The sequence below is a fragment of the Aotus nancymaae genome, unplaced genomic scaffold (genome assembly GCF_030222135.1).
Source record: "Aotus nancymaae isolate 86718 unplaced genomic scaffold, 86718_ANA_hifiasm-v0.15.2.pri h1tg000020l, whole genome shotgun sequence".
Taxonomy (NCBI): Eukaryota; Metazoa; Chordata; class Mammalia; order Primates; family Aotidae; genus Aotus; species Aotus nancymaae.
The window spans coordinates 13,945,634-13,958,797 of NW_026988432.1; the positions used below are offsets into that span (position 1 = coordinate 13,945,634).

General features: G+C 38.1%; 1 protein-coding gene across 1 annotated transcript; it reads right to left on the minus strand.

The window, feature by feature from the left end:
• Positions 1–1,454: 1,454 nt before the first annotated feature.
• On the minus strand, positions 1,455–12,194 carry SERPINB11 (serpin family B member 11). The gene is made up of 7 exons (XM_012465368.2): positions 12,027–12,194; positions 10,985–11,044; positions 9,679–9,807; positions 7,300–7,417; positions 4,667–4,809; positions 3,833–3,988; positions 1,455–1,859 (listed from the first exon to the last, which is right to left on the minus strand). Exons 1-7 carry the CDS (start codon positions 12,192–12,194, stop codon positions 1,455–1,457), a joined length of 1,179 nt encoding a protein of 392 aa, XP_012320791.2.
• Between the last annotated feature and the right edge of the window lie 970 nt (positions 12,195–13,164).

The following is a 13,164-nucleotide window of genomic DNA, read 5'->3' on the forward strand; positions in this document are numbered from 1 at the left end:
AGGAAGCTGTACGCTATTGTAAGTAGATATTCTTCAGTCTTACACTTTGCTGAGATTGTTGCATGCTTGCAGTTTTATAATATCATTACTGAAGATTAAAGTAGACCATATTCTTCAATGCTCCAAGGGGAAAGGAACAGATTTCAGTGACTGCCACCACTGTCTGTCCTAAAAGAATGGTTGCCTAGGAGGGAAGCAATGTCTGACTCAAGCCATGTCACCTAGGAGGTGTCAAAAGCAATGTCACCTAGGAGAGAAGCAACGGCTGACTCAGGCCAGCTCTTGTAAGATGGGACTAGGGAAGGTATAACTGGGGGACTCCTGCACTGCTCAGACCTCTGAGGAAGTTCCAGGAGAAAATATTCACCAAGAAGGCACTGAGAAGGCAGTACATGTGTTATAGCCACTCATCTGATTATTGCTTCATGTTGTCCTGAGTATAAAAGGAAGCTTTCTTTAAAACAAAAATCTTCTGATTGACTTATGTCTTTTGCTGTTTTAAACCTTTACTTGCTAGAGAAGAGGGTGGGTAGGAGGAGGTGGGAGAGAGAGGGGAGTAGAAGAAAGAGTGGAAGGGGGAGGAGGAGAAGGAGGAAGAGGAGGAGGAAGAGGAGGAGAAGGAGGAGAAAGAAGATGAAGAAGGAGAAAGAGAAGGAGAAGAAAGAAGAACAGAAGAAAGAAGAGGAGGAGGTGAAAGAAGAAAAGAAGAAGAAAAGAAGAAGAAGGAGGAGGAGGGAGGGAAGGAGGGAGAGAAAGGGGAGGAGAAGAAAGGAGGAAGGGCAGGAGAAGGAGGAGGAGAAAATCTATTATTCAATTCAGTAGTGTAATTCAATTCAAGTCAAGGAATTGATCAAAAATTCCACTAAAATATTGACTGAATTCGACTTCTCCACATTCACAGTATCCTTTCATAAGCCATTTGATTGCTGCCATATATTACAAGTCTTCACAGAGCTTAAGGTATTTCATGGGTTTATTATTTTTCAACACAGAATTTTGAACTAAAACTCACCATATTCTATTTACAAGTAAAACATTTAAAAATCCAAGCAAAGTTGAAGCCCTTCAGCTGGTTTTCTTTAAGTAGAGATGTCAGGTTGCTTATTCAAGATCTCACTGATATATACAAGTCAAGAAAATCTAATCCCTTAAAATTTTACTCATTGGCTTGCTCATGCCACTGATTATGTTCTTGATCATGTTACAGCACTCAATTGAGACACCACAGATAAGAAAGCCAGAAAGACTTTCTCACCTTCTTCTATGATTAACTAACAAAGCCTCAGGTTCGCAACTCATGAAATTGTTGGAGGAGATCCTAGACCTATTTTGCGGATGAGCAAACTGAGGCACAGAGGTGTGTGAGGCGTGAACAAGCTTTTTGGTCATGGGATAGTCACAGGATTGTCTCTGCACTTCCTCTGCAACTCTGAGCCTTGCTCAACACCATCTAATTAGGGAGAGGCAAGCTTGCCACAGAATAGAATCATGTTGGTATCAGTGTGCCTTATAAAGAACAGGAAGGGGTGGTTCGCCATGAACTGAGCTCGCATGGGTAGACTTTTTACAGCAATGCTCTCCCCAGTGGCTGCTGCTGCCTCCGTGCCCTCTTCGCTGACATCCAGGTATGACTTGTGGACGGCTTTTGATAGATATAGGCCCTTGGCTGGTGACATTCCAGAAAGATCAGCTTTGGCCTGGTTGAAGATATCCGTCACTCCTAGAGATTTTAACAGGGAATTTAGTTCATACTTCATTTCAAGTTTGAACCGGGGGAGATGTACTTCAACTTCTCTTTCCATCATGTTAGAAGAACTGGTCCACTCGTGAAACATCTTTGAATTCAGCTGCTTTTCTATCTAAGAGACAAAATACAGATGAGCCCACATGAGCCAAACACATGACCTCTGCATTAGATGTCATTTGTTTTTTTAATTCTCAGTGTGAGTAGTTTAATTTTTGTCACTTTTTCTACCTTTAATACAATCTACTTATCTGGGAACAAAATCATACCATTAGCCACATTTTCCCTTTGCTGTCGTCTGTTTCTCATCCAAATTTGATAATTAGTCTTCTGAAGTATGTATCCTACAGTCTTCTCCCTCGAGTTCCTCAGCATGCATGCTTCAATGCACTTCTCCCTCTATTGTCTGTGAAGTCATCATCATCCTGTTTCCTGGATGGACTCAACTATTTCTTCCCGGTTCTCATATCTGAAATGTTTCACGACACCCTCATTTATGACCTTGATTCTCGTTTGGCATCCCTGATGCTAGGATCCGCATGCACTCTGAGAGCTTTCATCCTCTGGTGCCCTTCTCTGTTGCTGTCTCTGGTAGCTGCTCCTGAAGCTGAACTCTGGGCCACCTGCGCCTCTGCCCAGCATGTCAGCTCCCACGTCAATGATCAGGTTTCCCAAAGCAGCCTCAGCATGTTAACTTCTCATTCTCCATCCAGTTTCATCATTTGTTTGTAAACCTTTCAAATGCCCCCTCGAGCACTGAACTCTCCAGCCAGCCCTGTCCACAGCTCCAAACCACCATGCTGTGTCACAGCCCATCTTTCTACTCAGAGAGTTTAAAATGATTTTGGCAACTACTCCCTACCATGACAATATAAAATTCACCATGAAGTAAAGGTGGTTTTTCTTCCAAAGTGTCTTTTCCTTTTGTCTTTTTCTGCCCACATCCAAGAGACCATGACTTTGTACCACAGCTCATGCTACCTTGCTTTAAGGCATTTGCACTGCTGTTTGCTGTGCTTGGTGTAGCAGGGCCCCTGCGATTCTGTTCTATAGAATTCTATTCACCTTCTATTCATCCAGCAAGGCTCACACTGAAATTGCTCTACTAGGAAACCCTTTCTGACCCCTTCATTCTAATCCCATAGTCTGCTTCTAGAAAACTTCTTGCAGAGTCTAAACTGCTCCCAAACTGCTTTATGTCTCTAAATATCTTTCACTCCAGGCAACCACAGGCCCTCAGGACCTGATTCCCTCTGACTTGACCACAACCACAAGCATACCTGTTCTCATGGCCACAGCTGCACTGCTGTTACTACAGCTCCCTCTCAATTGGTACCCATCTCACTTCTTAATCCAGATTATGTCCTGACCCTGCTCTTTCAAGAAGCCTTCCCTACCACCTGACACACACACCCTGCTCACCTATGCAACAGTGTTTTTGCCTCAAGCCAGCACTCCCTGGCTTAGAAGTTCCTAATTGTGTGGCCATCCCATCCACGTGTATCAGCCTCTGCAGGCTCCCAGAAGTTCAGCTGTTAGAAGGATAGCCTGTTCTGTGCTGGGCAGCTTTGGCTGCAGCTGGGGAAAGGGGGATGGATCTAAACTCCTTTCACCACCGTGACCACTTCTTAATGAGGTTGGTGCCCATTTCTCCACAAAACTGAGATGTTGAAAATGGTCAGCCCATGAAAGTATGTTACAAATGCCTCAGAAATACTGCCCCTGAGAGTAAGATGGCTTAATCAGATTTCTGCACACTAGGAGCCCAAATAGCATTATAACTTCATTACTGTAGAAAGATGTCTCCCAACTATCAAACAAACAGTATTCATGTATATTTGTACAGAATAGCACTTCTGCATTCATGTGGCTTTTTCATGTAAGAATAGTTTGTTCTCCATAAATACATTGTCCTGAAGGGCAGGGACCATGCGTCTCCCCACTACTTTCACAGCCCCTGGGGCAATTCTACTAAGGCCTAGATTGTGAATCAATGACTACACTGATGTCATGAGTTACACTGTGTGTGTGTGTGTGTGTGTGTGTGCGTGCATGCGTTAACATGTACACATGCTTTAACTGCATTACCTGTTTTAGATTGTCTGTGCCTACTGGAAGCAGAATAATCATGCTTAGTTTGTTGTTCACATACGGCAACTCAAGAACCTGCATCTGCGGCTCCTTTACGAAAGCCAGTTTAAATGTTCCAATCTGATACATCATTTCCACAGTTACATTTTTACCCTGTTAAGAAGAAAAAGATTATAATTAGGTAGTATAGTTACATATGTGAGTGCACATGTGTGAATACTGATTGCCTTGCCTAACATGAATATCTGCATACACACTCTAAAGGCATGGGTATAATAGAAACGGCACAGTAGATGCCTTATTACTCCCTTTGCAAAGGTTATCCATTTTTTAAATTTAAAATAAGTCATGGTTAGAGACTGAATTGTTCTAATAATATGTATAGGGAACTTGGTCTACCAAAAACAAAGTCAGGGTTTCTAGCTAACATGATTTTTGTGGAAAAAAAATGGTATAGTATTAAATTATTCCTTTTTAATCTTTCCTCAAGAAACTCTCTAAAAAAAAATAACACAGATAGCTTTAGTGTGCTGTTGGAGAAAATAACCGCTGTATATATAGAAATAATGCACCCATAGAACATTAAGGAAAGAATGGGTTTTCTTCTCTGCCAGAGAATTTTAGTATCCCAAGTCTCCAGGTGGGCGCTCTGTGATAAAAGTTATTGTTACTTAATAAAGGAAAAATAAAAATTTGTAGAAAATACGATAAAAAGAACCAACAGAAACCTAGACCAACATTTTCACTAAATCACTAAATCTTTCTAAATTGTCCTTAAATGATTATTGTATTCTCCAACATTTGTCATCAGTCCAAAAATAAAATACTTACCTCACTTAGCTGAAAAGCGGTTTTAATCGTCTCTCTTTCTTGAAATTTATTTTGCCATTGTCCTTTGAAATAGATGGCATTAACCAAGACCAGTACAGATGAAGGGTCAATTGTGTCCTTTCCAAAGAGGTTTGTGACTTTTCCTTGAATAAAAAATAAGATAATTGTATTTGGATTTGAACTTATTGATAGTAGAGAGTTGAAGAGTCCTAAGAAATTTAGAGCCATTTCTTTTTTAAGACTATTCGTAAATTTGAGATACCAGAAGAACTCCTTTCATCTCTTGGCCACGGAGCCTTCGTCAAATGAAGTTTATTTCAGAGAATATTGAATGCTTTGTTATTTAATCAGAAGATGGCATCCAGGGAGTAGCTAGTATATTAGTGATAAATCAATTTGTCTTATGCCTAGTTCTATCCAGTGCTTTCTTGTACATTACTGCTTATTTAAATATTACTTAATAATTTCTTGTGGCTTACTTTTAATATTTACTAGACTTTATAGTTACCAGCACTTCAGTACGTGCAAATATGTTAAGTATTTTTAAATACTTATTATTTTATGCCCCAGGGGCTGTGAAAGTAGTGGGGAGACGCATGGCCCCTGCCCTTCAGGACAATGTATTTGTGGAGAACAAGTTATTCTTACATGAAAAAGCCACATGGAGGCAGAAGTGCTATTTTGTACAAACACACACAAGTACTGTTTGTTTGATAGTTGGAGGACATCTTTCTACAGTAATGAAGTAATAATGCTATTTGGGTTCCCGGTGTTAAGTATTTAAAATACTTATTCTTTTAATGCACAAATATATAATGGCACTTAAAGCAAACACATATCTGAATATCAAGATTCACAAAATTATGCCAGGAATTGCTTTGTAAATAAACTGATCAAAATTAAACATCTAGCCCTGTTGGTGCATTTTGGTACTTTGCAATTTATAACACCTTTTTGGAATGTAATCTCTTTTACAATTTGAAACATAGGAATATCTGAACGACAACTTTAAGCTTCATGTAGGTTTTAATTTTCATTGAACTTCTAGGCCTAACACAATCCTGCATGTGATGGCAATATCTAACTTTAAGTGTACAATGTATATTTTTGAATGAAATGGTAAATAAAAATATAAACAAATGATGAAATAACAGTAATATTCTACATAAATATATAACATGTGAATCCCTAATGCACACCCATGACAGATAACACTAATCATCTTTTCATTCATGCCAAAAAAACTTAAGCATTTTCTAAATGCCGGGCACTGTTCCACTCACTGTAGCACGAAACTCAGACTCTAACACGAAACTAAACAGACAAAAATCTCTACTGTCACAGAGTTAGTGTCTACTGGCTCAATTGTGGGCTTTTTCAAGTAACCTAAGTTTAAGCCTCAGACTCTCAATACAGACTTCCCAAGCAGCTACTACCAGCAGATTAGAGTTAGCACAAGAGATGAGGCATTTTTAACACCACTGTGCTAAGTAAATTAACAGATATGAAAATATATATATTCCTAGGTATTTTAATTTCTTTGCAGCAATTGTGAATGGGAGTTCGCTCATGATTTGGCTCTCTGTGTGTCTGTTATTGGTGTATAGAAATGCTTGTGATTTTTGCACATTGATTTTGTATCCTGAGACTTTGCTGAAGTTGCATATTAGCTTATGGAGATTTTGGGCTGAGACGATGGAGTCTTCTAAATATACAATCATGTCATCTGCAAATAGAAACAATTTGACTTTCTCTTTTCCTAATTGAATACCCTTTATTTTTTTTTCTTGCCTGATTGCCCTGGCCAGAACCTCCAATAACATGTTGAATAGGAGTGGTGTGAGAGGACATCCTTACCTTGTACCAGTTTTCAAAGGGAATGCTTCCGGTTTTTGCCCATTCAGTATGATATTGGCTGTGAGTTTGCCATAAATAGCTCTTATTATTTTGATATACATTCCATCAATACCTAGTTTATTGAGAGTTTTTAGCTTAAAGGCTGTTGAATTTTGTCGAAGACCTTCTCTACATCTATTGAGATAATCGTGGTTTTTGAGAAAAACAAAGTGAAATATGTGTAGGAAAATGATATAATATCTAGAATTTACTGCAATATAATCTTAAAGAGGTGTTGGAGAAAGGGTGAGAGATTACATGAGTGAGGCCAGTCCTTAGTGAGAACTGTTACAGTATAGTGATGGGTAAATAGGGTTCATTACATGTTCTCTTTACCTTTGTATATCTGTAAAATTTTTCCTTTACCAAATGTTTCTAAATTTTAAAAAATAAATATATCCTTGGTAACAAATATTTAACGTGCCATTTAAGAAATATTTATCAATATATATGGGTGTTTTAATTGTGAAAAGTAAATTTAAATTTAATTAATTTTAATTGCAGAATGGACCACACATTTATGAAACAGAAATGGTATTCACTCTAAAAGTCACTTTGTATAGATTATAGAACAGCTGATTGTAAGGGGTATTTTAAAATATGGCCCATTCCTTTCTTGATGATCTGCCTACGTCAGGTATGGGACTTCAGCCAGCTTCCTTGTTAGCAAGACAACTCAGGTAGCTTATCAACACAATACAGACAGAGATTGGAGGCACATATTGACTTATCCTTACCATTAGTTTCATTTTCAACCCAAGCATTAATTGTTTTCTTCGTTTCTTCTGTAGACTGTTCAAAATCCACAGTTTGCAACGTGGCTTGATACCATTTCTCAGAACAGCTTAAATATTGCTGTAAAAGAAATGATAATTGAACAGCATCAAAAACAGTGTAAGGAAAACAAAAATCTACATCTTGATGTGTTCTAAAATTCTAATGAAGAGACAAAAGCAGTTCCTATAAACAAGTCTGAGAGGAAGCAGAATCCATATGTACTTATTTTTAATAAAACAAATAAATTTAACAAAATCCAAAACTCTTCTAAAAGGAATGTTCAGAAACCTTTTGTTGTTACTTCTGCCATATGATTGGCTTTCTTAGTTTTAAAGTGTTCAAAGCAAAATGACAAACTGCAATACAAGGAGCACCATTGACTCTATCCCTACTCTTTCCTCTTCAAAGCAGACATGGGAGTTACTGCTCTCAGGTTATAGACAGGAAAACTGAGAAGCAGAGTGGTTCAGTGACTTGCTTTTCTGAGGTCTAACAGAAGGTTTCTCCCATGATATATATCAATCTCCTCACACGTTACCACAAATAGAATTAATAATAAAAACATGATCTGATGTAGATACTTGGCATTTCTGTCAAATTTATGTAAAGTGTGAACAAAAGTATCTTAAAGAATGTATTATTTTGTTCACCTATAGCATATTATCCAAGTCAAAGTGGTGTGCAAACTCAGTATAAAGAAATTACTTTTTCTTTTAACCAAAAATTCTTACTCCCAAGACCCTCCTGTGTAGCATTCTGGAGCCATCATTGATGACCACCCGTGGCCCTAGATTTTTATAGAACAGGAGATTTTCCATTACCTTTCGGTCAAAACAACAGTGAAATCTACATGGACCCAAATGAGGTTGCCATGATTCAATTCCTGAGACCTGAGGAGCATACCTCCATAGCCCAGTGGGACCCAGTGCCCATCATGAACTTAATAGGATGATACAAGACTTTGAAATATGAAAGATGTGTCTAGCAAAGAAGAAAAACAAAGCTTAACTACAAGCAAAGTCTGGGCCTCAGCATGAATCTTGTCCTGAGCTGGATCCAATTGTGATTGAAACAACCTTAAGTAACTCTCCGTAGCCCAGGAGATGAACGTTTTTCCAGCCAGAATCCTGAAATAACAAGGTCTTTCTCATGACATAGTTCAAGACAATCTTCATGATGTGAATGAGGACCTTCTCACTTCAGGATCAGATGCCATCACGATCATCCCAAATCCACATTTATCTACTGTTATGTCTGGGTCACTGTTTTGGGAAGGCAAAGTCATGAGAGAAGGCACCCCAACTCGAAAGACCATGATTGTTAATCCCCACCACTCTGACACTCTCCACAAATCATTCCTTATATGTTTACAGAGCAGTAAAAGAAAATACACTCTAAACATCTATAATACCTACCCCAAGCTGTAAATATTCTGACTGTCAGAAACTTATCACATCCAAGACATAACCTGATCAGCCAGGCCAGGGAAGAACATTAGAAATTCATGGCTTCATCTAGCTTCACCCAGCTGGCATTTAAATAACCCTGGTCAAACAAAAGCTTGTATTTCACCTCAACCACAGCAGGATGATGTAGCAATTAAAAACAGGAGGATGGATTTGGATAGGGGTCAAATCCAGGCTTTGCCATTTAAATATATCTGTGACCTTTGTCAACCTGATTTTTCAGAATCTGCTTCACAGTGTGTATGTAGAATTAATGGAAATTTTATACCCATATCTTAGCACAATGTGAGGATTATAGGCGATAAAGCCCGTAATGTCTTAAGCAGAAAGACTGGCACAGAGTAAACACTCAATAAAGCTACATAGGACCATGCTGTTGGTAAAGGGCATATGTTAAAATATTGGAGCTAGACATAACTAAGCCTAATCCTCTCATTTCAAAGATAGAAGCTGCTTGCCCAAAGTTATATAATCTAAATGGAAACAGAACTCCTTTCTCTTGGCTCACAATCCAATGGACTTTCAACGACTTCTTGATATTCCACTATTAAGAACCTTTGAAAAAGATACAAAGAATTGATTTTGTTTTTCTTCTGGTCCACAGGGATGGTTCTTACCTACTTTGTTTTGTGCTTCATCCCTGACCTTGGTTCTTGGACAGCCTTAGGGATCTTGCAGAAGTCATTTTTATGTGATGTTTAGAACTTTACATGAGAATTTCAGTAAAACCATTTCACTGAAACTGTAAGTCAGCTCAAAGTCAGTCTCTTAATGATAAATGTCATGTGGCTCTTCTCACTCTTCATCAATGTTGTGGTATGAAATTCAGAGGGTGCCAAGAAAGTTGTTGACCACTCTTCCAGATGGACTTACCTGATGGAACGCCATCATCTTTGTCCCGTAAAGTCTGTTGGCAATGCTGAGAGCATAGTTAGAGTCTGGCTGGTTGATTTGAGAGAATAGGACATCAAAGTCAGAATGAATTCTTCCAGCTTGAGAGCACTGAAGCATTAGTGAACAAAGAACGGTGTATTAAATTGCTTGATTTTTGCCATTGGAGAGTGATAGCTATCTAGAGACCAAGATGTTTGCCTCTGAACAAACAGGCTGTGAATATAAGGAAATGAGTTTCAAACATTTTTCTTCCTTGGATTTTGACTAGCACATTAGTTTCACCACTCTGTAAGTTCGGCTGCAGTCTGTGTGCAGAATTATAAGTTACTGCATAATACATGCATACTTGTTGGTCTTAATGATTTAATTCAAAGGCAGTTTTTATAAATAAAAAGATCCCAGTGGGGTGTTCAGGGCAATAATTCCAGTGTAATTGCTGCTTTTGTAGTTACAGAATCATTTCTCTTCTCTCACACTTTTTTCTACGTCTCCATTTTTCATGTGGTCATTTAATCAAATAGCTCAGCCCTTCACTGAACTGACTTTACACACTAACTTGCTCCTCAGTGGTAGCAATTCTGCTAAACTGCAGCTTTGATGCATTTGAAAGATGGCTAAGAATTTATGGACATTATAGGGAATATGCCTATATTCCCTAAAGCATTCCCTAAAGCAAATGGTTCCTAAACCATGGACTTTGAACTTTTAATAGTAAGTTGGGTTCGGTGAAGCTGGTGTTCTATGAGTCTATATGCATTTATGTATTTTCTCAACCAATCATAATCAAACAGAAGTATTTTCATATAGGAGTTCTATATAATTTTGATGTCAAAATGAATCCTTCTACTAGAAAAAACTGGAGACCATAGTCTCAGAGCATGTGGGTTAGACAGCATCAAGCCATGTTTTCCTAGCATATAATTATACATACCAAGCAACACGATCCTTTATCAGTCCCCTCTCTAGACAGAAAAGTCTAACACCACATAGACAAGACTGGCAGACTCAACATGAGACACCATCCATATAGGAACAAAAATGTTTGAGTAAGGATGGCAATAAATCAGGTAATAAAATCTAAGAAACTTTATTATTGTTATTGTTATCATTATCATTATTACATTAAACTCTACAGGCTGTAGTTTTCATCAGGAAGGTTCAAGGGGGACACATACCCGGTTCCTTCATGGGCAGAAGGAGCTCTTCTACTCAACACCCAGACTATTATTTCATCCTTCTCTTAGGTTAAAGAGCATTTGACAGCTCAGCAATAATATTATCGTACCTTAGGTGAGTCCTTGAACTCTTGTTTTAATGAGTCTACAGTATGATTAAAATGAAGCACCTAGGAAAGAAAAAAAAAAAAAAAGATGTGTTGACATCAGAAGAAATGTACAGTCTGCAAAGGTTGCAGTTGTAATTATCTACTTTTCTATTTTAGATCAAGACCAATAGTGATAGCTAACATTTAATAACGTTATGTTCCAAACTCAGCTCCTAAACTAAGTCTTTACATATCTTATTTAACCTTCCCAACAACTTTATGAGTAGATACTATTACCCTCATTTTATGTTAGGGAAATTATTAATAAGTCCAAGAGGGATCAAGCAGCTTGCTTCAGACCATTGTCAAGCTCCAGGGACTAATCTCTTATCCACGAAGCCCTTCTGTCCCTACTGTTCTTAGGCTGTTAACTAGGACAGTATCCATCTGGGGCTATGTAAGACCTTACATGGTTTCCCAGCACAAACAATAATAAGATTTGCAAGTATCCTAAGAGTTGTTAAGTGATATTCTCCTCTACTTTCCATTGCAATAAAAATATATCTAATGGAAAAATCTCTAATGTTAGCCTATATAACCTGAAAAGTCACCTTTCCTTTCTGAGTCTCAGTTTTTCAATCTGTAAAGTGTGGATAACAATCCCTAACTTTTATGAAGTTCAAATGTAATCACGAAAAGTTTTTTAAACTTGGTAATGCCTAAAATGGCATTAGGTTTATTATAAATTTAACCTTCTAGAGGACAATAATAGTACCTCTGTCACATTTAAATCACTGAAAGAAGGGACTCTAAAAGTAAACTGCAGAGATTTATTTGTGATCCCATTGATAGTAAGGAAGAGACCACGCATTACATCATTTGCACTACAGCATACTAAATTAGTCAAACTATTATCAATTTTTAAGAAATATGCTCTACTCAATGTGTTTTTTTCTCTCCCAAGATGGTAGTTTTATTGATATAAATATAGAATTCATTTGGCTGACCCAGAGGGGGTATAAAAACTTCTCGGCCCTCGGCAAATCTCTATGGAATTCCATACCTTCTCCAATTGCTCTGCACTCTCTCCCCTGGCACCAAGGAGGACCATGCTTAGAGCATAAAGTAGACTCAGCGGAGAAAAGAAGATGTTATCTCCTATGTTGTTACTGTTGAGCTCTTTGAACACATCAAGGCAAAATTCAACATTAGCTGTGCTGAGAGAACCCATTTTTATGCCATCCACTGCCTGAGAACAGAAGGGAAAAAATTATCAGAACATCACTTGAAATTACAGATAGGATCTGGAGTTCAGTTATGACATTTCATGAGTTTAAGTATCAGGGCACACCGCTTCATGAAAAAGTACACACCCTTATCACAATTTCTGAGAAATTAGTAAACGCTAGAGAGGGGAATTCACAGTAGTTTTAGATTCTAATGAATAGAAGATTTACTATTCCTTCAGCCAACAATTAAAACCTATCTTACTATCATTGGTGTATATTTTTAAATAATCTATAATTGTTCTGGAGCAAAAGATCAAAAGGAATTGGATCTTTGTGTTCTGAATTTCCATGCTTTAAGACATTCCTCTTCCTGGAATTTGGGCAGAAAAAATCTTGAGCTGCACCAGATCGGCCAATCAAGATACTTTCCCACTAGACTACCCACTTTTGCAGTGTCACAAGAAGAGAACATCTCCATCCCAGTCATTTTTGCACAAACAAGTTGACAGCACTTGCAAAATTCCCTACACATTTTTATCTCCTCAGTGGGACCTCATTCCCTGTACCCTCCATGAAAGCAATACTAACAAGTAGGTTCTGCCACAAGAAAGTGGTCAGAGCCCTCAGCTCTGAGACCACAGCCATCATGTTTATGAAAATAGAAATGGAAAAGGAAAATCCAAGAGAAAAAAGATGATACTGGAATATGTGTGATCTTAGGACAAGAATAGGTCAGGAAAGAAGAATTCATTCTATTCAGTTCCACAAACATTGATGGAGCAGCACTAAGTGTAGAGGGCTATGGATATAAAAATGATCAAGAATAGTTTCTGCTCTCAGGGAGGCTTCATTCTTCAGGAGCCTCATTGCCATCAAACACTTCCTTCTTTTAACTTCTGCGTCATCATGCTCTCTTGGTTCACAGCCTGTCTCCTTGACTGCTCCTTCTCCATCTCTTTTGCAGAATCTCTC